The 27,211-nt window shown below is 45.4% G+C and overlaps 1 protein-coding gene across 8 annotated transcripts in view; it reads right to left on the bottom strand.

Annotated features, from left to right (window-relative positions):
- Nucleotides 1–27,211, bottom strand: part of CadN (neural cadherin) — a 326,124-nt gene that overhangs the window by 41,027 nt on the left and 257,886 nt on the right. For 5 of the 8 annotated variants that reach the window (XR_007602747.2, XM_050195540.2, XM_050195542.3 and 2 more), the window contains exons 17-21: nt 16,092–16,207; nt 13,301–13,465; nt 11,356–11,501; nt 4,987–5,162; nt 3,881–4,111 (exon numbers count right to left, since the gene is read on the bottom strand). Coding sequence is in view for 7 of the 8 variants with exons in the window: in XM_050195540.2 (XP_050051497.1) it covers nt 3,881–4,111; nt 4,987–5,162; nt 11,356–11,501; nt 13,301–13,465; nt 16,092–16,207 (834 nt within the window). In the remaining variant the exon portion in view is untranslated. Of the gene's footprint in view, nt 1–3,880; nt 4,112–4,986; nt 5,163–11,355; nt 11,502–13,300; nt 13,466–14,368; nt 14,534–16,091; nt 16,208–27,211 lie in introns of all 8 variants that reach the window. The other 3 variants (XM_050195541.2, XM_050195543.3, XM_050195538.2) reach the window with 1 other exon arrangement.

The raw sequence follows: 27,211 nt of genomic DNA, 5'->3' as shown, positions 1-27,211 counted from the left end.
AAGCAAGAAGATGCACAATAGTGCACTGTCTTGTTTTTCTTTGGCCCCGTTTTTAGCGCTCATCTTTCCAAGTCATGTACCAGCTAGGCCATCGACATACATTATAGAAATGGATCAATTTGCAAATGAAATTTTTAAAATGAAAATAGCATAAGGATGATAGCACACTTGCTATCAACTTTGAAGTGAATGTGAAGTGGCTGCACGCCTTAGCAATGAAAAACTTTTGCCAGAAGTTAAGCAAAGTGTTGTTTTGGCACCACAAAAACGTGCATTCTCGTCAAAGCATTCTTGTTGGGGGAGTGCTAGGAGTTTGTCTTTGCATGCTGTACAACATCTCTCTCTCTCTCTCCCTCTCTCTGTGTGTGCATGTGTGCGCGTGCGCATGTGTGACACACACACACGCCACTGGTCTGTGCAACACTCGGGCATCAGCAGATCACCAAAATCGATGTGAAAAGCTTTTGTGGTAATTAAACATGACACTATGTAGCTCTGTCAACAAATTATCACATCACAGATGACTAACTGCATCCAAGTGCATTTGTAGATGACTGGCAGCATAAAAGACAAATGCTACAGATCAACTGTAATAGGTATAAAGTGTTCAAAGAATGCATAAATGTAAAAGGAAAGCTCGGCACACAGTGCCAAATGTTCACAGGTTGAGTGTCAGGAATGAACAACATGTCCCACTCTGCACCATAATTTCAAGAACACATCAGATGTTTTATATTAGTAATTGTGCTTTATATAATAGGTTCACACCATGCATCATTGATTAATCAATGCTTGTGTACCAAAATGACCCCCCCCCCCCACCAAATAATAACTTGGTGACGATTCTACCGCACACACCTAATGAAACCTGAGCCGATGCATATCGCGTTGAAACGATTTTATGGAACACACAAAGGCACACAGACATGCACCCAGCTGAATCTTAGTGGCTAGTCGCTATCGTAGTCCGACGACACTTCCTTACCGCTGTCACAGACGCATGTATCTGAAATGCCTAATGCATGTGGTGGTGCCCGGTTACCCTGTTTTTTGCCAAAAGGAACATCTTATGCTTGAAAGATACCTTGTAATAAATATTTTTTTTTCAGCCTGTGACAGGTGTACAGCAAACTGATTAATGGTGGCCACTAACCAAGGCATAAAAAAACATCCATTCGATGCCAGTGTGGCTAGTGACCTTGCATTTAGCATTTTCCTTTTGTAATAATCTGTTTTGGTGTTGATTTATACTAGAATTAGTTACGATTGTAAGGCGGATGCAAATTTGAATGCACTTTTTATTTTTAAAAAAAGGTGCATATTAGAATCGTGCAAATACGGTATGTGTTGCACAATGGCAGCTGGTTTCCTAAAGTCAGCTTCACAGTCCAATGTATAAAGTCAGCTTCGCCGCAGTACAGTTATGTTTGAGATAAAGCATACAAACTCTACGAAGCCAGTTTTGGTTTTGTACGGTACTTATTCGAATCTAGGCAGATAGTTTTTTTTTTTTCAAATAATCATTTACCAAACTCTAGGGTCAGCATAGATTCAAGGATGTTAAAAAAACACAGTAGTTTTTAACAGAAGCATAGTGAAAGTGAAACAATAAAATTCAAGGCGCACTTAGTTATTCCTACATGGATGAATGTGAAAGCATTGTGGATACCGTGCGATGCCTATGCTCTTTCAGCCATCTTAATTTAACTACTTAACACTAAGGGTGGTGGGATGGACTCCCACCAAAGGTGGAGGGTTCGACTGCCAACAAAGGTTGTGGGTGCAAGTGCCTGAATTAACTATACCTTAATGAATTTAGCCCTAATTAACACCAATGGTTGTGGGCTTGAGTGTTTTATTGAACTATATCTTAATTAAACCTTCCTTAATTACATTTGCCTAATTCACTCTGCCTTAACTGACTCTGCCTAATTAACTGTCTTAATTGACGTCATGAACTGTCTCGATTGGCTCACTTTACTTTTTGGACCATCGGGGTCATGCCAATACCGACGCCGGACTTTCTGCTTTCAAGCCATACAATGCTTCCGTATTAATAACCAATATCAGGTACAGGAGTGCAATTTGGCGTAGTAGAGGGTAAAAAATAAATAAAACGCAAGCTCATTCAAAACCCATACATGACAAAAAGAAAGCACTTCGAGCACAAATATAAACCCATAATAACAGAAGACTTAGAAGGGCTTGGTTGCGAGCTAGTTGGTACAGGTCATTCATTTTAAGCAGCGGAAAAAACAAAATTATTTGCGAAGTATGCGCCGCTGATGCGATGCAAGGAAATGATGCAACATGTAAAGTTGATATCGCGTGTGGTCAAGGAGAGCACCCGAATATGTTTTGACATTAGATAAATTGTGGAAGTACGTTTCACTCTGCGAAAATGCCGTGCAAGTAATGAAGCACACAGTCAAAAATTAAAGAGAAGAATGAAGAACCTTTAAAGAACAGTAACCAAATTACAGCACACAACATCTGATGAAATGGCAAGATGTTCGTGAATGAGAAGAAAGGTTATAGGGAAAAAAAAACAATTATAAGGCCGCTGAGCGTGCGTCGCCGATATGATGCAATTGGCGAAATCTAATTATTTGCATATTCTCATTTTTCAAATGTTCTAGCTTTTCTTTCTTTGCTGTCATTTCAGTATTGGGAAACTTTGTGAAAAACCGGAGATGCAGAAGAGGTTGTAAACCCATCGCGCCAAGCTGTCGCAGTGCATGCAGCCAGCGAAGCAGATGACAGCGAAGAAGGTAGCAGTAGGACTGCTCGCAGTGCCCTCTGCTCTTTCATTCAAAATGCGTCTTGCCCACTCCATAGGGCACGACGTGTAGATGGCAGACTAGCCAATATTCTAGGGACTATAGTGTGGCGTGATGTTATCATAATGGCATCAAACAGGCGATGCCACAACAGTGCCTCTTTCAAACGAAAAGTTGTGCTAGCCACAGAGGCATCGTCAAACGTTTAAGACGGGCGGTACTTCGGCATCGAAGAGAAAAACATCTGTAGTTGGAGGGGGCAATGGGAGATGCTTTTTGTGTACGCCGCAACAGGGATGGCATATGCCAGACCACAGCAGCGGTTATGACGAATAAGAACATGCCAAGCTCATTCTACAATAAAAGCTGTTTTCATTTTGTGAATGCTGTCCTCGCATTTTGTGTTTAGTCTACATTCAAGGTAAGTTGCCCCTCCCCCCCCTCCACACACACACATACACCTTCCGGCTTCAGACTTTCAGGAGTCTGCTTAGAATTGGGGCCAGCCTAGATTAGAGCAAATACGGTATACAATTACACGGCAGAGGCAATTTTCGGCCCAATATTCTTGAAAACGAAAAACAAATGCATGTTAATCAGGTAAATATCATAATCAGACATTCTGAGCTACTGTTATTGCTAGAAAGTCTTCCTAGGGCAGACGAAAAGTAAACGTTTTTGATAGGAGATTATTATTGACATGTGTCCAACGCATTCATTGCCCTCTAAGCTCTGCTGAGACAGATGTTCTCACAAAAAGGGTCACTATTGGAGTCACCACAGGGGTCAGGCACGTGCATGTTGACTGGTCAAGTTCTAATTATTTGGCATAGTCCAATTTTAGGATCAAAATTAAGGAAAATTTGGGCCTATAGAAGTGCATGGGCACAGGCAGGGGCCTTTGGCAGGGATGAAATTAAAGAAAAAACTACTTTACCAGATTCGAATTAACTAGAGTCTAGTGCATTTTGATGTGTGCTCCTGCTTTTATTTTTCGAAACAGTTGTGAAGGTACTACATCATGTCAATGTTGGTTCTGTGCTATAATGCTATATTCAAAACAAAGTTTAACAGGGGAAGAAATCAAATCATAAGCATACCTTTCAGCCCTCCACCGTCAACAGCCACCACTTTGATTGTGTACTCTGGGTTTGTCTCACGATCTAGACAACAGACTGCTGTTGAGATGACACCAGTTTCTTCATCGATGGTAAAAATGAGCTCTCCATTTTCATTAACCTGGTTCTGCTCAATGGAATAAGCAAGCCGTGCATTGTTGCCCTCATTGGGATCATCATAGTCCGTAGCAGTCATTGTCATCACAGTCATACCTGAAAATGATGCAATTAACTAATTATAAACCCAAACAAGGATGCAACCATAAATGTGCTTATGTAGACATGCCTATGAACTTGTGTCAACACTAATAAGTAACCTCCAAAGGCTTCTTTCTCTCATTTGGATGCAAACAAGCTTTATTACTCTTGAGTGCAAATGAGATTAAATACGGTAAGAAGAAAATATTGTAAAACTAGTTCTGACCATTTCTTGATAATGTTATAAGTATAATAACATGCTGTATTTAGAGTGCCACGGGGAGACGTAAATGAAATAAAGTGGATACTTATTGAAAAATAATTACAAGTTACATCCATACAGATGGCAACCCAAGACAAAGAAAGGGCGTGCGTGTATGACAGGCTTGAGTGCGAGGCTTTTCCACCTACTCTCAGATGTGTGTAAAATACACTTAACAAAAGGACGATGCAAAGGCACTGGATATTTGTCCTGGTTATAAAAGACATGTTATAAAAGACTAATTATGAAGGGGCAAAGGTACAAAGAATAATTATAGGCTTCATCATGCCATCATGAACCAGAGCCACTGAAGGCAGAGCTTAGCCCCCATCACTCGGCAAACGAGTTGAGGAGAAAATGCATGACTATGTAGGAGGGTAACTTGTAATCGTCCGTAGCTCTCTTAATGTGAGACGTTTCACACAAATTGTGGTGTGAATTAACTTTAGCTGTACCCTACGCGTCTACAAAATTTGTCCGAACTGTTTCAGGGGTCCTTTAAGCATGTACAGGCTGCGTGATAGAGGTCTTAAACAACAAAATTTCAGAATGCAAACTTGTTTACTTTGGTCCAGATTATAATATATGCTTGAGTAACGGCTAACTTCAGCAGGCTTCATTTACTTACCAGCTGTTCCATTTTCCGTGACATTACCCGTGTAAATTGCTGATGGGAAGAAGGGGGCATTATCATTGACGTCCTTGAGGTTGACGAGAACGTCCGCAAAGCCCACCAAACCGTTGCCCCCTTCATCCTCCGCAAAAACGGTGAAGCGCCACTGGGAACGCCCATGTGGAAGGTCCCTGCACAGTATTCAATGGAAGACAACATTAAAAGCAATGAAGAATACAACACAACATGAAGTGCTTTTGTATTACCTTACTTCTGTAACAAACATTAACGAAATTCAAATGTATACTACAGCTCCCGACCAATGGTAACCGACCAAACTAAAGGATTTATCTGAGAAAAGTACCAGATACATACTGCTTGTCAAAAAAGCAGAGGGAATTGCAAAAAAGAAAAGAAAAAGAAAGCAAGCAACTAGATTTCAGTGGTTTTAGCAACACCTGGCAACAGTGAAACTAAACTAGCTGATCCATTAAACTGCAAGATATATTGACAGCAATAAAGATGGCAGAAATAAGAAAGTAAATAAGTGTGTTGTACCCATATAGCCCAGTTAAAGGGACAATAGAGCGCATTTAAATTTTGTATGCAGTTTACTGTAGACCACATCGACCACGATTCTGCTGGGGTACTTAAAGCTCTAATTTATCTATAAAATGCAAAAAGACAGCAGATATCTAGTGACTCCCTCGATGTCTGTAAAAACTGCTGAAAACGATAAATCAGGAATACACATGTGACTGGTTGACATTTATACTTTTTCTGACCATTCCGAAATACTATGAAATGTGAATCATTACATTTTCACAGAAGGCATACCTAACCAATATATTTGCATATGTGAAGTTAAAAAAAGTATGGATGAGAGGAGAGCAGGAGCACAGGAACAAACAAGCAAGGTGCTAGTCCTCTTTAAAGGAGTGCTGGCAGTTTTATTGTCCAACATATTCACGACGACGTGGGTCACGAGTTGGTCACGGCAGTTACAACCACTGTGCGGCTGTGCAGGACTTTCTGCAGTGTGAAAGACGTCTGCCATAAATCAATGTAGATTTTAAAAAATTTGTTGCTTCTGATTTGACACGTCGTGGCGCTGTCTCTCTGTGCCTTGAGGAAGTTTCAAAGGAGCACACTTCTTTGGCGACTCTCACCAGTACGTCACGGTGCACCAGTGGAATATAACAAGTGACCCATTGGTCATCATACACAGACATAGGGAGTTCCACAAGTGCAGCCACACTGAACGTGTTAAAGGCAACTGTAACAAAATTTTACTTTGGCTAAATTGGTTGTATATGAGTAGCCTATGCTATGGAAGCAATTTTTGCAAAGCTGCAGGCCTGGTAATTGAATTTATTAGCAGCCTTTACATGGAACCTAAGCAGATGATGCGAGCAGTGATTAGAAGATATAACGTCAGTCCCAGTCCATCACCTCCGAGAATTTTCAGTATGCCACAGACAGCTGTGGCTGCCACCTAGTCTCAATGGCCATGCCAAGACTAGGTTATTCCGAGTCATGCATCACTTCTGGCAAATGGTAATGATTTTCCAGTTTCAGTATCAAAAAATCACTCTATTTGCGAGCTTTTTGATTACACATTGACTCGCTATTCCAAACGTAAAAGTTTGCACGAAGACTGCTCTTTATCTTCACTATCTGAAACTAGCCTTTATAAGTGGTCCAAATTTTTTTTTGTATTTGGCATTTAATGGATAGCTGTCAACCATGTGACAAGCCCTGGAGTGGAGGGTTGCATGAGAGAGGCTACACTCATGTGCCAGAATGAAATAGTTTGTGAGTTGGCATTTTCTTTTCCAAGCGGTAATGAAAACCCTTGATACAGTGTAAATATAATGAAACCCTTGATGCTAGGCCGAAGGGTCAACTTTTGAAGCGATCAACCAAATTCCATGAAATTTTCACGGGTAGTTGATCTTGTTGCCATTAGAATATCTTCCAAATGTCAGCACCCTAGTGCAACGAGAAAAAAGTTATAACTGTGAAATTGAACAATATTGTGTGTCAACTCAGGGAAACTATCGTTTACAAAATAATGAAAATATACAAATTATTTGTGATTAGATACCTTCTAGATGGTTTATAGCGCAGGATAAGGTCAGTTGCACATTTTTATGTCATTTCTGTAAAAATGCCATCACTCTGAAAATGAAGTTTATTTTTTCGCTGTCATTACATGTCAAAGATCTGCTAAATATTATGTTGGAAAAAATTTAGGCATCTGAAAAGTACTTTATCTTGTTCCTCACAAGGTTTAAGTCAAGAAAAAACGTTGGAAGCAGCATATGATGAAGCAGTTTGGAAATGATACTTTTCCTAAAGGTCTTTTTTTTGCAAAAAGTGTGAACTGAGAAAAATCAGTTCAAAGATTTCAGAGCAAGGCATTTATTCTTACTATCAGAAAAAAATTGAAGTGCCCTGCTGCATATGTCGGGCCCTCCTCTTCAACACGACGCTGCTCTGTGGCTATCGCTTCAAGGCGTCGTCTCTTTTTTTCAGCTTTATAGCTATCCATCGCTCTTGCCTGCGCTCGTGAAATGGCTTGCTTCATTGCTTCCGAAACGTGCTTATTCGTATGGACTCCATGTTCAAGTTCCAGCTTGTTGAGAACTCTCTTGATGTCACATGCTCCTTCATTGAATTCTAGCACAGCCAGGGCTGCTGCAGTCTCCACTGTTCTCAGTGATGAAAATTCTATCCTTGGGCACCTTTTCCATACAAGAGCATTGAAGGACTCGTTTGCATTCTGTGTCTGCATCCTTGAACATCGCGCAAGAAGCTCTGGCTTACTAAGCCTGTTGTAGAGAGGCACCAGCTCTTTGGTAACGTCTCTGCTGAAAGCTGGACGATGGGATCTTGGCACTGATGGCTTGCCCGCTGCAACTAGGGCTCTGTGCCGATTGTAGTGACACCAAGAGTCCTCACAAACTGGGCAAGCGTCATGTCGTGGGACTTCATCTGTTGAGTAGGAGTGAAAAAGCGTCGCAAATACTTCTCGATCCATTTTTTTTTTTACACTTGGAGCATTGTCTTTCAGGGCAGATGCATAGTAAGCAGCAAGTTTTTTTTACAACACTGTGTCAGCTTCCCCTTGCCTCCTAGACCTTTCGTCGTTTTCTTTAGTTTCTCAATTCCAGCATACACTCGTTTCGCAACATGGTTTATACAGTCCTCTTTCACCATCTCTTTATCATATAACTTGAGGCTGGAGACATGCAGGAATGATTTGCTATCGCCATCACAGAGCACTGTGGTATATTGCATGTTGTGATGCTCCTTACAGCGACTGAATATTGTGCCTGCAGCTTGAACTTCCATGGCATTGGAAGAGCCAGCGAAATTCTTTTGGCGGACCTCACTGTGAAATTTTTCCAATCTTCATGTCCATTCTCGCCTTCTTTTGGACCATAGTTGCAGCCATGACAATAGTTGCACTGCACAGAATAATCCAGCACCAAGCCCGTCTAGAGCTCAATAGCTATGCCGAGACCAAAGTGCGAGGTATAGCCATGTTTAAGCCAAGTTCCGTCATAGCTCACACACACATCCAAAAGATCAGTGGGGCCAGCAACGTAGTTTATTGCCCTCACAACAGCCCCGTCTTCAAGCATCACATCGCCTGCTGCTTCCATAGCAGCTCTGTACACCTTCTCTGCTACTGTTTGGTATGTCTTGTGGTGCACAGGAACCGGTGTGTCCATGCCCGCAAAAAGTTTGCCATGCTTCTTGTAGTTCATGCCACAGTTACGACTTGCAACCACGAGACGCACTTAAAGCTCAGGCTGGCGACTAGACTTCACAGGTGGAGCGTGTGCAGCTTTCTTGACTTCCACGCACCTGCTAAACATCACGACAAATTCAAGATTCACACCCACGACGGTTTCTTGTAAATCTAACGAATTTCCATGACAATGTGGACACAGAAGTGCTGTTATTAACGCCTTGATTGCTGTAACTTTCACGTGACGGTACCCGCTCAGCTCAGGCATTTCTTCCATCTCGTCAGAATCATGACACTGGCAAAGTAGTGCGCCCTTCCTTTCAAATGTTGTCAATTGGCACTCATTACCTTTGGTAGGACCAGTAGTTTCCCCAGATGACAAACCATCAACGGAGCCTGAAGAGTTCGCTTTGATCACCGGCGGCAGGCATGGGTCTTGTGAATGCCCAGGCAGACGCTCCACACTTGCAGGCGGTTGCCCAGTGCTCTTTAGGCCTCTCACTGTTGCGGAGCGTTTACGCCTTCCGAAGCTTCTCCATGTCGACGACTTCGTTATGGGCATCTTCTGTCAAACCACCCGCTCATTCCAACAAAGTCATAGGAGGAAGAAAAGACTCATACAACCAGCGCAGAACACATCCAAAGCGAGAGAGACGTCGAATGGTGCAAAAACAGCGTTGCGTGGTCACGTGGTGTGTTTCCACCAATCGCATTTTCGGTTTCGGTTTCCCAGCCACTCTGCAGTTGCCGCGGCCAAAAATATGCCTTTCTTTTTTTGCTATTCCATACTGCTCCGGTGTACTCTCGATAGAAGGTCGTCCGTGCCTAAAAAGCGTCAAAAACAAACTTCCTAACAAGGGCATTCACTTTGCATTTCGTTTTTTGCCCACTATACGGCTGTGCCTGGAAAAACAGCGTTCAGGGTCGCATTTGACGGGTAATGCATGCCACCAACTTGTGAAAAAAATTCATTTTCTTCCTTTCTACTGCTCAGTTAACTACCAAACTTGGTGAGAAGATTCTTTATTAAACAAGCAATTCAAAACAACTCAAATTAAAAAACTTTTTTTTTAACGAAATGGGTATTTTAGCTCCGCATCCCCCCTTAAACCGTACCCGCTTAAACAGTAGTTTCGTTTCAAAAGTAGTAAAGTCGAATCCCCGACTCAGCGGCCATTGAACATAATGTGTTTTGTATCCGCATAAACCGTACCAGCTTATTGTGTACGTATCGGTTAACACAGTGTTTGCAATTTTCGTTGCGCAAGCTCAGCGGTGCGTCGTCACCATCGGGCAGCCTGGCAGAACAACAAGCCTCAGAGACCAGAACAACGACCTCCAAGTGCCCTGTGCGTTTGCACGTGAAGCCACACCAACACCAACATCATTTTGGCGCCATGCCAGAGAGTGTTGTGGCGTCTTGCAAGTGAGGACTCGCATCATGCCGAAGCTCGGATAAAAAAAGATGCCGGGTGCTCAGCATAGAAGAAAAATTAGACATCGTTCGTGCTATTGAACGTGACACGAAGAAGTCGGTGCTTGCACGCTACATGGGTCTACTGTTGACTACGGTGTGTGGTATTTGGAATACGAAGCAGTTGCTCAGCAGCTCTGCTGCAACCGCAAAGAGACGTTGGCTACGAGGTTTGACTTTTCGTCATCGTTGCCTCTGTTGTTGCCGAAGTGTCGCCTAGCGACAGTGATAAGGATGACATGGAAAGCGGCAGCACGGGCGATTCAGGCCCAACCGTGGCATAAGCTGTGCGTTACGTCAGGCTCATGAATGCAATCGTCACGACGAGAACAGCACCCCGCAATGAAAAAGTGCCTCGTGCTTTCTGCAACGCTACCGAGCCTGTGCATGGAGAATATGCAACGCCAACGAGGAATCTGCCATGCAAGTGTTTGCCGAGAAGAGGGGCCTGGCTGAAAAGCTGGCTCGCAGCTTCAGTAAGTTTGAGGTCGTTGTCATCGCTGCTAGGCTGCCGCGGCATCAAATGAAAATAACACTTTTGTCGCACGAAGTAAATACTGCATGTTTTTTCCCTTTTCATTGCACTCTCTTTGAGTTCGGTTTTTGACAAGTAAGTGGGCGATCTCAAGCTATTTCGGTTAAGGAGTACTACCGTTTAGTACGTACTTTTTCTGAGCTCCGGCCAACTACGGTTTAACGAGGTTTCACTGTACTGGCTTCTGGTGTGTGTGCCAGAGACACTTTACTTAAGGGTTACTTATTCAGTGCTCCACATGCTCCTGTTTCATCATACACCTCAGTTTTTGCATGACACTAGCTATCTGACCCAGCATAAAAAAACTGAGCTAAGTGTAAGGCGTATGTGGCTACCACAGCACCTACTATAATAAATATTACTAGCATGTTGCTCATGAATGATTGTTTTAACATGTCATCAGGAACGCTGGAAGTTCAAAGTGGTGCTTCTCAACCCATGTTTTTAGAGAAATATATGATCAAATGAATAACAACCCACAAAATGCGGTACAAGAAATCCAAATCCAAATTGACTCAAATAATAAAAATATATAATTTTCTTTATAGTCCCTTCAATAATGAGGGCATCATGTAATGAGGGCACCATGTAATAATTCGGGCACCATGTATTTACCTGTCTAATGGCTTTAGTACATATATCTCTCCAGTAGTTGTGTTGATTGCAAACTTGCTATTACCGGGGTCTTCATCAACACCTTGACCCGTCAGAAAGTAAACTATCAAGGACTCTCTGTCCTTGTCGCCATCAGTTGCTGTCACCTGAAATATCAAAAAAGCAAGTTCAGCACAATAGACTATGAAAATAATAAATGTGGCATTGACAACATTAAAAAAAAATTATTGGCTGAACTGCCTGGCCATTGAACAGCGAGTGGTGTCCAATTACTTGGACAACAACAGATTTAAAAGAAAAGATATCCAAAATGCTACAATCTGGTTATGAAAGTGCATGCTACTCTTGTTTGGTGTATTAAAGGGACTGACAGCCATGTACAATGTCCAACGAGATCAAGGCACAGATAATATGATCAAACTTTGTACTTATGGAAGCAAGCATGATGTTTTCTCTTGACAAATTACTTCCTTTTTTGGCACAGAATGCTTGCCAAATTACAAGCCATCACTATGTGGTGAACCATCCTTAAAACTGCTTGCACAGAATTGCAATTCACATACAAGCTGAAAAATTTGTTCAGTTGCTTTTAGGACTACCCCCTTAGGGCTCCAGAACTTTCAATGAGCTTTCTATAGCACCACAAGAAATAGGTTTTGAAAAGTGTTTATCAGTTCATTAAATGACTACTGCCCTGTAAGATCTCAAATATTGCATACCTTGCTAGCTACAATGCTTGACAGTTATTAGTAAAAGTAGAAGGGGTTTATTACTTTTATTTTGTTAGTATACAAAGACAATGTTTCGTGGATCAATTAAAGTTAACAAGGTTATTGTTCAATACAACAAAGAATGTATCATGCAAATACTTTACCTAAACCACAGGCAAAGAGTAGAAGGTAAAATGCTACATGCCGAGCAACCGAAATATTCAAGCAGCAGCATAAACAGTGCAAGAGGTCATGCAAGTATGGAATCGCAGACGGATTCCTGGGATGCAGTGACAAGCATGCTGGACTTTCCTCACCTTCCCAAGACAAGGGTGCCATTAGAAGCCGTTTATGTTCTAAAAAACTGGATAGCCATAATTATAAGACCACCACACATGTTATAAAAGACTAATTAGAAAGGGGCAAAGGTACAAAGAATAATTAGAGGCTTAGTTTGGATAGACTAACGAGAATGAGAAAGAGGAAGACATCTTAGACAAAATACTAGCATCTCATATTTCCACTCATTAACTATGCAAGGGCAAAATAGGGACTCTTAGTTGTGTCAAAATATTCACTTGGCTGACAGATTGTTTGAAACTCTTCCTTTTCTTTTTTAAAGGACAAAAAAAGACAGCACGTTGCAACATGTGATTCGGTTGTGTTTCATGGCGCAAATATTTTAGGAAGCCTGAGCAACACTAAAGTAGTCTTGAAAAACCAGCCATTAAAATTTCGTGGAAGGCTTTTGAGGTATATCATAAGCAAAAGAAACAGCCAACTTCTGTGAAAACAAGCCAAGTTCCATCAAAAGAAACTTGAGAAGTGCCAAGATATTTGCACTTGTCTACTTCTGAATTTAGAATGAACTGAACATTACCAGTTTAAAAGCAGTAGAACCAAGTAACAGATCGACAGATCCTGTTGCTTAAATTCAACTAGGAGAGAAAAAAATGTAAGTACCAATGTTGGAAGGTTTAGAAGAACATTAAGACTGTAAAAAGTGAATAATCGACAAGAATAAAACTTTAGGATGATGTATTTTTAACTTAGTTATAAAGAGAAAACCACCAAATGTGGAATTATATCTAACACACTATCTCCCCATAACAAAAGCTTGAAGAACTTGGCAAAAGAGCCTAGAATGACAAATAAATTTTAATGTGCACTGTGTGCAACTTTTTGTCCTCAAACTTCAAGTTCCAGAGATTGTTATACATATAAGCCATGCATACCGTCATAATTTTCATTGGCAAATTGTGGGAGACCTCCTCTTCGATGGTGGTCACGTATGAAGATTGGCCAAAAACAGGTGGAAGATCGTTGACATCTTTGACGTGGATAAGAACTGTGGTGCTGCCCTCATACAGGGTGTCCGATGCCACCAGCGTCAAGTTAAACTGGCACCACAGCAGCACAAGGCCAAGGGCAGGGAAAGAATGGGGGGAAAAAAAGTGCACACTCAGACGACACATGCCACTCATGCAGTGCTAGGCCACCCTTGGTGGCACAACACCACCTGGCTAGACATGGTGGTTTTCTTAAGGTGACTAACATCACAACGAAACCAAAAATCATACGTTTTTGATGGTTTCATGCTAAGAACGAAAAGGTAATTTACTGGATACAGCTAAGCTATAGAAGAATAAACAAGGGGGTGGAGAATGATGAGATACCTGCCCAGGCATAAGCAGACATAAATGTTTGCCACACCGAACCAAATTCAGCATGACAGTAAGCACAAAACAAAAAGCAAGATGGTAAACATAAAACACATGGTGCTTCAAGAATTGAGACAACAGACGCAAGGACTACTGAAGCACACACAAAACATCGAAAACTACCACGGACAAAAATAGAATATATGCATAGCCAAAACTGTGTCTATATTCAGACTTCATGTTCAAAATGTCATGGCTAATGGCTTCTTTCAGAAGCCTGCATGATGCAGCACATTACATGAATGTCTTGACTGTACCCATTTTGTAAACTCTTGAAACAGTGCTACAATAGCTTACCCCAACGTAAAGCCAAAGCTGGTAGTGGCACTTCTGTGCACACATCATCAGAAAAAGTTCTATAACTTTACAGGTAGCAGAGAAGGCTTTCCATCTTTGATTCAGTCTTTATGCCAAGTCTAGATTTCCTGCAAATATGCCCACCGAGCTTAAACTATGATACAAGAATAAAGCCCATGAAGTACATGCACATAGACACAATAAAAAAAGAAATGCATGCTCTATAAAAAATAAAAGGCAGCAGCAGGCAATAAGCATTAAGCATGTCCATCGATGGAAGTGGACCTGAAGTATCTTCTGAGGAAGGTTCCGGTCATTCTCCTCGGTGATCTGGGCCTCATAAGTTGGACGATCAAAAATGGGGGCATTGTCATTGACGTCCTTGACCTTGATGAGCACTGTTGTGTGGTTCTCGTTGAGGTTATCTGATGCCACCAGCCGCAGTCGAAACTACAACCAATAGGAGTGCACAATTCTGGGTGGCAACAATCTGCAAGCAGCCACTGAAAAAACTCCTGCCTCTATGACAAATTCCCCACAAAAAATCTTAGCAGCTGGGAAAAAAATATGTCGCTACCTGCAATACGTGTAAGAGTACTGATTACATGTCACCATACCATTTTTGCAACTTACAAATGCTTCACTCATTTGCATGCGTGCACACACGTGTACACACGGCAAAAAAATGAAATAAATGGTGTCTGAATGTTCTTTTACGAATTGAAATTATTTGCAGAAATGCAGCCTGTAGGCTATTTTTCTGAAAAGAGCATTTACTTTATGTTCACAATGGCATGTGCAAACCATGTTATAAAAAGCAAACTTATTCAATGCTCATACTACTGATCTGCATGTTCTGTAGTACCCTTTCACTGCAAACAAAGAAAATGTACGTGCATCTAGCTTGCTGCAAAATGTACAGCCTATCAATCATATTTGGCTGACTGGAGTTGAATTTTTGTACTAAACGTGCACACTTGTACACACAACCAGTGGCAGTAATATGCAAAAGCAAAGTGCAGAAGGCACTGGCAACTCATTAGGCAGTTGGTGCTGACAAGCCAAGCAATAAATTATGTTGAAATATAATTAAAGAGAAGCACCCCCAAGGCTTGAGAACACTACAAATTTTGTATTATCAAAATATATTGTGGTCACCATAAAATGAGAACAAATGCATGTGCATGCCCAAGGACACCTAACCTAGAAAGTGGGGAAGAAGCCGTTTGGTCAGACTGCTCCCAACTTGTTTGGAACCAGTGTCCTTTTGCATACACACAAGTAAATTAAAAGTTTAAATATCATTTACATTGCAATGTTGCCTTTTGTCACTAGCCAGGTATTTGTGAGAGTTACAGTGGTCATTAAACTTAAATTCTGGGCTTTCATGTGCCAAAACCACTACCTGATTATGAGGCACGCTGTAGTGGGAGACTCAGGATTAATTATGACCACCTGAGGTTCTTCAATGTGCACCTAAATCTAAGCACACGAGCGTTTTTGCGTATCACTCCCATCGAATGTGGCCACCGTGGCCGGGGTCAAACCTGCGGCATTGAAGGCCTGCCTGTGGCCTTGAGCTTAGCAGTACAATGTGGCTAATAAAAGCAAACTGAGGAATAAACGAATGTAGAGAGAGATAAACAAAATACGAAGCACAAAACTTCACACTTCGAACTACTTTCTAGAATGCGATCCCCGATGCCATCGCAAGGATCAAAGCATTGGCTGCGCAGCGATGAGAGTATAGATGCCCCTTGTATAACACAGTAGGCATGGCCAATTACTGACATCAGAAATTAAAAAAAAAAGAGGAACATGAAAGATGTAAGGCATAAGTGATTTTATGGGTCAAGACAAGATATGCAATATCGGGCTCGTAATCTATGATGACAATGATGATGATGATGGATTTTGGGTGGGGGGAGGGGGGGTACGAGTGCACTGACTGTTTATGTGTTAACAAAAGCAGCATCATGGGCAATTAAGCCAGGAGGCTGCGCCCTACCTCTTTCCGGGTCTCGTAGTCGAGAGGGCCTGCCACGTAGATGGCGCCAGTCTCGTTCTTCACCGCAAACGCTCCTCCTATGTTCCCCTGGGTGATCTCGTAGCGTATCCTCGAGGCTGCGAACGGACAAATACGGCGACCGCCGGGGTCACGAATGGCGCCTACACGCTCGCAGACCGCGCATCGTTTCCTCGTGAGCAAAAGGGCGCGCTCGAAAGCCGTGTGACGCCACGACTAAGCGCCGAGAATGAACCACCCCATCGTCTAAAGCGCTTAACAACCGCTGCGAAGAGAACCGAACGGTCACAACAGCGGCCGAGAGCACCGTGGACACAATGTGCGCACCGTAAAGCCGAGACCACACGTGCGCTTGCGGACGCGCGCCTAGCGTCTGCCGCGCCTCGCGAGTAATGGCGGTTTGCATCCGCAAAGACGCGCGACAGCGCGCCTACCACCATCAGCGTTCGTCAGCGTCCAATGTATCCGTACGCTTACACGAAGCGGCCGTGGGGTAGTGGTTAGAATGCTCGGCTTGAAAACGCTTGATCGGTGGTTCAATCCCACGCGTACACCTCCTCGCATAAGCGCACGAACTCGATGGGCCCGTTTCTTAGCTCATGACAGCCGTTCAACTCGACTGATGTTTTGAACGCAACGCCTGCCTGCTCTCCAGAGATGCGCAGCAAAAGAGAAAGCCGATTATATAAAAACTGCAAAGAAAAATTCTAAGATACGTCAAGTGCAATGCGCGGCACTGATATCCCGACACGAAGTAGAGTATATTGACACGTGTACTTCTTTATCGGGCGACCACTTCTCACCACCTAACAAATCAGATGTCACGTGGTAGTGACGTTAAAGAACACAGTAGCAATACCATGCAATAATGTGAAATACAAAACTAGCTTTTATTGGGCGAACCTGTGCCCACAAAGACAGGCTACACTTAAAGCACAACGATAGCGGCGAACACAGTCGGCGATCGTCGAAAATCTGATCAGCGGGTCAAGCGCGTCGGCTTTTATTGATCAGTCGGCGAATGTTCCCGAGTCCTGCGCTGTGCGATAACATTGGTTAGGTGGTGAGAAGTGGTCGCCCGATAAAGTACACGTGTCAATATGTTCCGGATACGACGCACGGTATTCTGTTTTTTTTTTTTAATATTTACAGTTATGCACAATGTGATTGCACAGAACCAGGGGATGAAAGAGAATACGAGGCGATTGGGAGATGGTGCTCCCAACTACGAGTCAAAACATCAGGCAAGGCAAACTTAGGTTGAAGACAGCGCGGATATAGGTTAAGCCATCGCACAACGCCCACGCTCAGATCCAAGCGTCATTTCACGCGTGCTCCGAATACCTAAACCGTTAAAATATGGACCCTCCGAGAGGGTCCCGAGAGGGGGTGGGGGGTATAAATAAAACCGCGTTTGCGCCGCACGACCATGAGCGAAATCATAAGTGCAAAAGACGAAGATATGGTACGCTCTCCCAAGGGTTGAAACGCACTTATTGCGTCGCACTTTGCGAGCGTATAATAAAGCGTCTGTGATGTCGACTGGTGTCAGGCGGCAAAAGACAGCGCGCATAATGAATTTTAATCAACCGCACTCGACGGAGCTCCTTTAATGTGCAGACAAAGTCAAATAAAATCTATATCTCGCCGACCCTTCTTAAATACCCGATCACGCATGCACAACAAAGAACGCGCGCTCATCGCTACGGAAGGATCCCTTAGAGTTTCTTTTTTCCTCGTTTCTTCCTGGCTCACGCAAAGTATCCCAAATTATTATCCCGCAGAGAGAGGCGCTTTATATTCTAATCATCGAAGTCTGCAACAACCGAAACTGCAAGAACAAGGAAAGCTGCTCCGTTTAGCTTTCATTTTTTTTTCTTTCCCACGTGTGGACTGAGCATTCTACATAGACACCACAAAAATGCTACTTTCCGCAGCGAAATTATCTTCGTGTAATATGCGACGTCTGAGCCCCAATGAACCAGACTGGTCTGGTGTTCGCGAGTCTCAGTGAACCTAAAAATTAAAAAAGCGGCACATCTAACGAACTAGTCGCTGTTAACGTCAAACAGTGTATGTATATCTACTGTGCATGCCTAGAAAGCTTTGCTGTAACATTTTGCGAGCGAGTATGAGTGCGAGTTCCGTTCATTTTGACGACCTACGGATGATAGAAGACAAGAAAATCGCTTTAGTGATGCAACCAAGCAGATAACGAGCACGTGCGCGACCAGAACGACATCTAACTGAAGCTCCCAATTTTACGACAAAGTCAGTTCTGACACGCAAGACAGCAAATATGCAGCCACCGTGTTGTGCAGAGCAGGTTCAAGACAGCTCATGGCGACACCTCTGTGCAGTGGCGTAGCAACAGGGGGGGCCGGGGGGCCGTGGGCCCCGGGTGCAAGGGGCCAGTGGGGGGGGGACATATACGTATGAAGACACCCGGAAATTGTCGATATCCTCGCCTTCCTCGACTACAGCCGGGGGGGGGGGGGGGGGGGGGGGGGGTGACAGAAGACCTATGGGCCCCCGGTGCCAGACGACCAAGCTACGCCACTGCCTCTGTGCCAAGACGACGAGACGGTACAACTTATTACAGGATGCATATAACCCCGAGAGAACGTGAAAGCTTGCGTTAGCTTGCTCACATAACCATAGAGGAGTATGTCAGTGGCGCTTGCCGTGCTTTACAAACGCTGCCTGATGAAAGCCGAGTATAGCGATACACCCACTCGATGCTGATTGAAGACACGCCGCATCAGTTCGGTACGCAGGCGCCGGCTGAAGCGACACGAGCCTGACTCCGAGAGCGCTGTACGAGTAGCTATTTGCGTATAAGGTGAGACCCATGGCGATTTGTAAAATTGACTCGAGACCCGCAGCGTGGACCATGACAACACATACCCCGACGTGTTCGCTCGCAGCGTGAGAGCTAGGGCGACGAGCCTTCGGACGTCTTTAAGAAGTCTCAGTTTCGCCCGAAAAGCGAAGCGTCGATTGTGATAGCAAATTATTAGACAGATATATGAACTAAGGGGCCCTATAACGTAAAACTATTCCAATCTGTTGTTATTCCAATCTCCTGACGTCAAATTTGCGGAACAGCCGACGCAAACATCAGGCGGTGATACGCAGCGCTGTCTGAACAGCGCAAAAAGCGCTCTCCTCGTTCACAGGGGGTCACTTTTGTTTACTTTAAAAACGAACAACATTGCCTACAGTGTGCGGCTTGTCTTATCTAATTGGCTCACAAGAGGCTAGGAGCTCGCTCAAGTGGAGAGGGATTCGACTGGGCCGAGCCAGTGCATTGAAAATCGATAACCGAATGAAGAGGGTGTGCCGGCGTCTGCGATTCGTGCGCTTTCCCTTACCTAGCTTGACGTGGCTTGTCAAAAATCGCGGCGGCATGCAACGGAAGGTTAAGAATGCCGCTAAAACGGATCCTCAGCAAAGAAGAGTTGATAGAGCGAGGTCGTAGACGTGCCGAAAGTGCTCGAAAACGTTACACTGCCATGCAAGAAGTTTTATTGTGCGCAAATAAACCAATGCTTTCGGGCAGGTGTGAGTAGCTAGTGCCTGAGCGATAGGCGGCAGCCATCTCTTATTCCTTTCGGAACGTGGCAGCCTGCGGCTATTCAGAAAAAAAAAATCAGTTTTGTTCGGCATATTAATGCTTCTTTAACGTGCACACGTCACTTTGACGCTGTGAGTTTTCGCGGTTTTGTGACGTCGCGTGACAGGCAAGTGAAGTGAGTGCAGCCCGAAAACTTTACCAATAGCCGGGGGCTAATGACGAAAAGGCGTAGAATCAGAAATAACTTTTTCTTTTGTTCGGCCCAATGATGCATAATCAGTGTGTACGCGTCATATCAGATGGGGAGTCACTGCGGTTTTTGTGACGCCGCGTGACAGACAGGCGAAGTGGGGAATGGCTCAAAAAAGTTTTTGACCAATCGCGAAGGCCTGATTGCAGAATTGGAATAGAAAATTTTGCAATAGCTCAACGTTATAGCGCCCAAGGATAGTAGTTGTATCGGTCGTATAAACTTAGAAACATTCCATTACTAAATTGACAAGTCTGGTGCCACGCGCGTACAGGCAAGCACACCTCACAACATGTCAAACCGCTGGCGTGAGGAAGCGCGGCAGCAGCAGCGAGCAAACTGACCTTCGTGCTGCCTCTCGATTCAACGCGAACTATAGCGGCCAGGACAAAGCGCACACCAAGCTATCAGCCCTCGGCGCACCTACAGACTCAGTCCATATCGCAGATCGCTTTCAAACCCGCGCGGCCGCGCTCAGCCCCACCATAGGCTGCCGCCGCGGGAGTAGACGCCATCTAGAAAGACCCCCTTTGATCTCTACTGCATATTGTATAGCTACTTTTATTAGCATTATCTGACGCTCCCTGTTTTCGCGTTCTGCAATGATTGCTACAATTACTGTTAACCTTTTGCAATATTTCTGTGTCCGGAAATTCCTGGTCTCGCCGCTCGACTCTGCCGCCATCGACTGCGTGCTTCCCCATTCTTCGACAAGCAATTTGATGCCCCAATAGATAGCCGTATAGACCTGTGGAGGCCTCACGGTCGCACAGCAGCAGCCAGACACCCTTTCCCCTTTTTGACTCGGTAAAATCTTATCGCGGAGTGTGCGGGAAAGGGAAGTGGTGCGAGGGTGCGCAACCGAGCCGTAGAGGCTGGACGAACACAAAAAATCAGTTGTTGCTTGTTCTTCGGGGACGCATTACTCGCTTCTTTCTACTGATTTCCAGCCGCGCTCGCGCCCCGCACAACAGACTTGGTGACGTGGTGACGCGTAAATTGCTTGCCTCAGCTTCCTCCGTGTTTACAATGGATGTGCATGACGCTCTGGTGCGGCTCACCAAACACCTGTTTCGTTGAATATCGTAGACTGACTGGGTGGACGACACAAAGCTTTGGCCACAGCTTCAGAGGACGTGCAAGCGCTTTCGGAGCTCATTGCACCTTATTTTGTCCGGACAGCGCATGCAGCGTATACGGTGCTTGTACTAAAACGGGCTAAAGATGTATTTAAAGCTGACCGAACTTTCGACTTACGAATTAAATCAGGATCAGTGGGTTTGCTCTTCGTTCTTTATGCGGCAAATGCTTTGAAGCAGCGGTTTGTAATGTTCCTGGCTCAGTAACGTTTCTTGGTGCATTCACCATCTGATTGGATAATTTTTGCCTAAGAGCTCGCAGGTGTGCTCGATTGCGATAGATTTGTTCTTGCTCTGCACAAGGGCTTCGAGGCTTCGAACGTAGATGTTCTGTAGTTAGTAACAACTTATAACGAAGACGTACCCCATGTGGACCATCACGAAACGTTCAGATTCGAACATTCGTGTGTATAGTTGTAGTCGCCGTCACCCATACTTCGGCGCATTAATTCAAGAGTGCGCCCATTCACTTATTCTCGATACGTTGGCGATAAAGTGGGCGTAAGTTTGCGTGTGAGTTGGGGTGGTCATGTGTATATAAAGTGCGCGAAACTTGCTACGCCATTAAGCGGCGCTACTCTCTGTGACTTGTAGCGAGCGGTACTCACTCTTGTCGACGTGCCAGGGCTGAAGTCCTTTCTTTCGAAGTTAGCGATACAACGCTAGCAGAAGAGAACTTTTATCTACGAGGAAAGCCATGCGCCACGAAAGGCCAGCAACACAGGCAGTGCTGATGTAGCAGCGGTCCGCCATGGCCTTGGCCATACAGATTCATTCCATTCCTTAATATGCCAGTCACAATTTTTTCCAGCCAAGCACTGCATACGTCTTCCCTCTACCGTCCCACATTTTGCGACATGAATGGGGCACAGTGCTTTAGCGAACACCCAGTTGCATTTCCGACAGCCGATTGCGCAGTAGCAGGGCAGAAGCGGTAATGGTTTCGTATTCCTGCGCTTTCGCTGGAATACGTGCGAAGCGCCATCTCGTTCCTCTAGAGCAAACTGCTCCACGAAAAGGGTCAATACATCTAAGCTCAGCGCACTGCATGCTGAACTCCATTTCCTCGTGATTGACACGATAATGTCAGCCAGCAGTGCTTGCTCTGTGATCCACAACTTCATCCTGCCCTTTCTTAAAAGAAGCGAAAGACTGTAGCAGGGAAACGTGAAAACCACTGTTCGGCTTTTCGTTCGCGTCCTGCGAGCGGTTTTCGCTCTGGCCGGTTTCCGTCACCACAATTCTCACGCCGCTTCGGGAAGATGCAAACGCGCGTTGTAGACGCATTCGCTTGAAGCTAAAGGCTTTCAAAAGCGCAATTCCCGGAAAGCAAAAACCACGACACGAAACAGGGATTGAGATGAGGACCCCGTGACGGCGCACACATGATCGCAGCTACAGCAGCAGGACTATGCAAAGCTGCGTCATCGTAGTGAGCACTGGAACGGCGCACTAACCCTTTTCACAGACGACGAGACGCGCGTAAAGTCGGGCTTCTATTCGTCCCGGCTACATATGGCCAATATGGCGCTCCTAAATAAGCGGCGAGCACACACAAATGAAGGGCGCGAAGAGCACGATGTGTGTGTGCACACGCACGCACGCGAGAGTCCGACGAGTACTGCTGGTGTTCGAATTACTGTCAGGGCATTGGGAAATGGTCGGGGCACTGGATAGGACGCGGCTGATTGGCTGCAACATGCGGTCAGCGACAGTATAAGCTCTCATCCCGCGAACTCGGCGCCGCTGCGAGAAGCGGTCCCTTTAGGAACAGCGCTAATCAAACCAGCAGCTCCGCCGGCGATTGCACCCGCGCGGGCATTCCGGCGAAGGCAAACGTACGTATTCTTTCCTCACTTCATTGTTCCAGAGTGAAGCTCTTGCAATACCGGGTACAGGCTCATATAACCTGGAGGTGAAAATCCTTATTTTGCTGAAAGAGTTCTTCGAGGCGTATACCAACCATAAATTCTGTCTTTCTGCGCATTCAAGCTTAAACAAAAACACCCTGCACCAATTTCGATGGGAGAAAGGGAGATAAAGAAAATCTTTTTAGGGCCGCAGCCCGCCCCCCAAGCAAGGACCAGAGACCGCAACACGACAACCTACACTGGTAGAAGCCGCACAAAAACTCCCATAGGGCAGACATATACAGCGGTGCTCGTTCGCGCAGTAGAGCACGAAACATTCAGGATGAACACTCCGAGTTCAAGTCGGCACAAGAAATGCAATCCAACACCGTCGGAACCACGGCAATGTTTGAGCACAAGGCGTACGAGACGGGGTACAGAAATAAAGCAGGAGTGAATTACTGCGACAAGCGAGGCAAAGTCCAGAGGGGCCGCCTTCTAGGCAAGGCCGCCCCTGGCGATCGCAAACGCGCTGCGCTTGTTTAACATTTGTTCCTCGGGTGCGTCCCTCAGAGGCCTATATACGGTAGCCGCGCAGCATATAAACAATCCTTCACAAGGTCCCACAAGGAAGCGTTTATGGGCACAGCTATAAGGCAACGACGATGAAGCGCGCCGCCCGAGACACAAATCGAGTCAACGCAGAGCGACCAACCGCAAAGAGCCAGCGGAGTCCTGCAGAACTCCGCGAACTCGATACGTCCGCTTCTTGTTTCCCAGACATCACTAAATCTTCGCGAGGTGGAAGAAAGGGGAAGGTGGTATGCACGTCTACGTATCAACATGACGAATGCGGCCAGCACATCGTTTTCAGTGCAGAAAGCGGTGACCGAGGAACAAAGCAACGGAAAAAGCTCGCGCATGTAGCTGCTATAAACGAAGTTGGACTGTGCGCGTGCTGCACGTGTAAAACACGTCACTCACTGAGCTCCTATTCCGCGTCACGTGGCACGGAATTCGAGCATGGCATCTAGGGCACGCCTTGCGACACTACGCCATAAAGAAGAATGCTTCGCGTGGCGGGTCTCCAAAGCACTGGCGCTCTCACAAAGAGCGCGACAATCCAGAGAGCCGAAACTGACTTCTGTCCAGACTGATGGTGGCGCGTACTATTCCCGTCGTGCCGTTTGCACCGGCCTCGCAGTGCAAGATTCGAGAAGCCCGTTGCTTTTTGTTTCACCGCGAACCACCGCCTTCGAAACGGGGCGATATCCAACATTATACAAGGGAACAGCGCGCGCTTGTTGGGTGCTCTGGAGTTCAAGCTATCGGTCGATGCTGCAGCAATGACAAAGCAGGCAGGTGGAGAATATCTAGAACGCCAACCGCGACAAAGGCACCGATTAGTCCATTGCGCACTCAACCAACAAAAATCGACACACGCGCACGATTGTATCGGCTATTTCAGAGAGCTCCGAAACGTTCCGCAGTGGGGACAGTGGGTTGGAAAGAAGGAGGTTCACGCGTGAGATGGCACAGGCGGTCTCAAAGCGTAAAGATATAAATAGTAAGCAGGGCAGGATGATGATTTCCAACCGGCCGATTCGCGTCCGGAGACTGACTGGTGGACGGCGCAGTGACCCTGACGAATGGGCGCGCCCCTTCGATCGAAGAATGCGCGCTCCCAAGTTTCCGAACAGTCCGCGGCCGTCTGGAGGGAGCGCAGCCAGACGCGTGACTTGAAATGTGCCCGAGCTGCGGGGCGCGACACGAAGGCGCCGTCGCCCACGAGAGCCCATAGTCCGGGAACAAAACAAACTCAAAGCCTCGCTGATGGCGTTTGAGGCGCCAGACGGGCCTTGAATCGTAGAAAGTACACGGCAGCGAAGACAAAGCGGCCAGCAGCGCTGTTGAAACTGACGTCCACGAAGCGAGCGTCCGCCTTGAGTGAAATATAGAACGAAAAAAATAAAATGCTAGAGAGAACACGCGTGTAGGAAGAAAAAAGGGAAAACAGAAACGGGCAGCAGTGAAAGACACAGTGCAGCGTATAGTGTGCACTAGCACCTCTAGTGACTCAAAAGACAGTCTTGTCAATCGAATGCGAAGCGTCACGCCACGTTCATGGAATCACGTCGCAACAACTGCATGCTTGACGGTGATGCCGAGTCTTCATGGTCGCTTTGAGATGACAGTGATCTAAAGAAAGAAAAGACGTGAACGAAATGTGCCTGTTATATAACGCACAATGCCGTACCAACGGAGATCTTGAAAGGAGCCCTGAACCACACCTCCGGCTTGGAGAGATAACATAGTCCGCGGGTAGCATACGCTGCTGTGAACATCTCAGCCAAGTTAGCTGTCATACGCGGTGCATGGAGCTCCCATGCGGAACCTGCTCCTCACTCTCTTCTGGACGCTTCGCAATAAAGCGGATTCCCCTACGCGGCTGCTTTAGTAGCTTCGGCTACGCAGCGTAGATAACGCGGCCGCCGCGGGATGCCGCCACGAGTCCACTGGCTAAGTAAGCCCACTGCGGCTCGCTGTCGTGGCGCCTACGTTAACATCTAAAATGAAATTTGAACTACGCGCCACGGTGGCATTTAGAAGGCGGAGCGTTGTGGACACGCCCCACACCACCGTAGCTTCCGCAGAGCAAGGCATTGAAGAAGGAACGGGACCACAGCGGAAGCCGCGTTTGATTGCCAGTAACTCCGCTTCTGCTGAACGCACTGAAGTACTTTTTGCCGGCAAAGTATTTCTGGTATAGCCTATTTTCACTTCAAATGCCTTTTTCTCCACTTCGATAAAAAGTGGTTCAGAGCCCCTTTAATGATATACATAGTACGCACGTGACGTCACATCCGCTGCTGTCGTCTGCTTCCGCTACCTTCCGCCATCTCGGGGAACCTTAAGAGTAAGCTTTAGCTCGGGTGCTCCTATCTAAATACATGTAAAAGGAGAATTCGTTTTTCTCGGCAACCACTGCACCAAATTTGACGGGGTTTGCTGCATTTAAAAGAAAAGCTTAAAATCTAGTGACTGTTGGTTTCGAATTTTCGATTTAGGTCGTCCAATTTTTATAAAAATTTGGCAAAAATCAGAAATTTTCAGAAAACGAAACTATCAAGCTTACAACTCCGTAACTCAGCAAGAAAAAATGATATCGCAATTCTGTGAATTGTACCTGATAGCACATCTAAAGCGGACAAAATTGATATGTTACACATGAACTTCAAAAAATGGAGTAATGTGTAACTACAACTTTTGCAGAACCTTCGCAAACAACGTAACAAATTCACGTAAAATGTAAACTGACATATCAAATTTGTCCGCTTTGAATGGTCTAATGGATGCCGTTTACAGAATCGCAATATCTGTTCTTGATGCAGAGCTATTAGCTTGTAAACTTCGTACTTCTATTTTTTTCAAACGTCTGAATTTTTGAAAATCCTTTTGACAAAATTCAAGCCCTAAATCAAAATTCCGCTTCCAACAGTCACTAGAATTTAACTTTCTCTCTCAAATGCAACAACTTTCATTAAAATCGGTCCAGAGGTTATCTCAGAAAAACGTTTTTGCGTTTTTACATGTATTTGAATAGACCGCGTCGGAGTTGGGCCCGAGCTAAAGCTTCCTTTTAACAGGCGCGCGCATAAGCCTATAGCATGGAGGAAGGAAACTCAGGAGAGGCCCTACCCCCTCCCCGCGCTAGGAGAAAAGTGTGGAGGAAATGACGTAGTAGGTTCTCATTTGTTTTGCTGCTTTTTTTTTATTTCTTTGCTGTAGTGGCCCCGCCTTTTGGGCCACAATGGCGGCTTTGTTATTGTTCTCTGCGCTCACACGTGTAGCTCCGTAGGTTTCGTACCGTGGCAAAGGCGCCGTGCGGGCAGGTTTGCGTTGGTCTCCGTGTTTTGTTGCGCTGCGTTATCTGGACCGTGCTCTACCGGATGTTGCTGTGGCCAGGTAGGACAGGAGGAACTAAAGTTCGTGAAATGAACGCGCACGCAACGCTGTACGCAATGTACCGCGCCACGGCAATGGCTACGGACGAAGGAATATTCGCGGGAAATGTTGCCCTCCTTCGCGGAATCATGCTAACGTGCTAACGATTGTTTAGTATTGCTGCGGAGTGTACGGGTCCGAGCAGCACGGTTGCGCGCAGCGCGGCGTGGTTTCGCGAGAAATGTAAACAAGAGAGGAGAGCTGGCCCGATAGGCGGAGCAACGCCAACTTCCTGCTTCACTTTAGCTTCACAAAGAGTGACGTCAGGGCCTCTCCTTAGT

This window comes from Dermacentor andersoni, chromosome 1 (genome assembly GCF_023375885.2).
Source record: "Dermacentor andersoni chromosome 1, qqDerAnde1_hic_scaffold, whole genome shotgun sequence".
NCBI classification, from domain to species: Eukaryota; Metazoa; Arthropoda; class Arachnida; order Ixodida; family Ixodidae; genus Dermacentor; species Dermacentor andersoni.
Note: the sequence above shows the minus strand (reverse complement) of the source record. Positions and strands in the feature narration are given on the sequence as shown.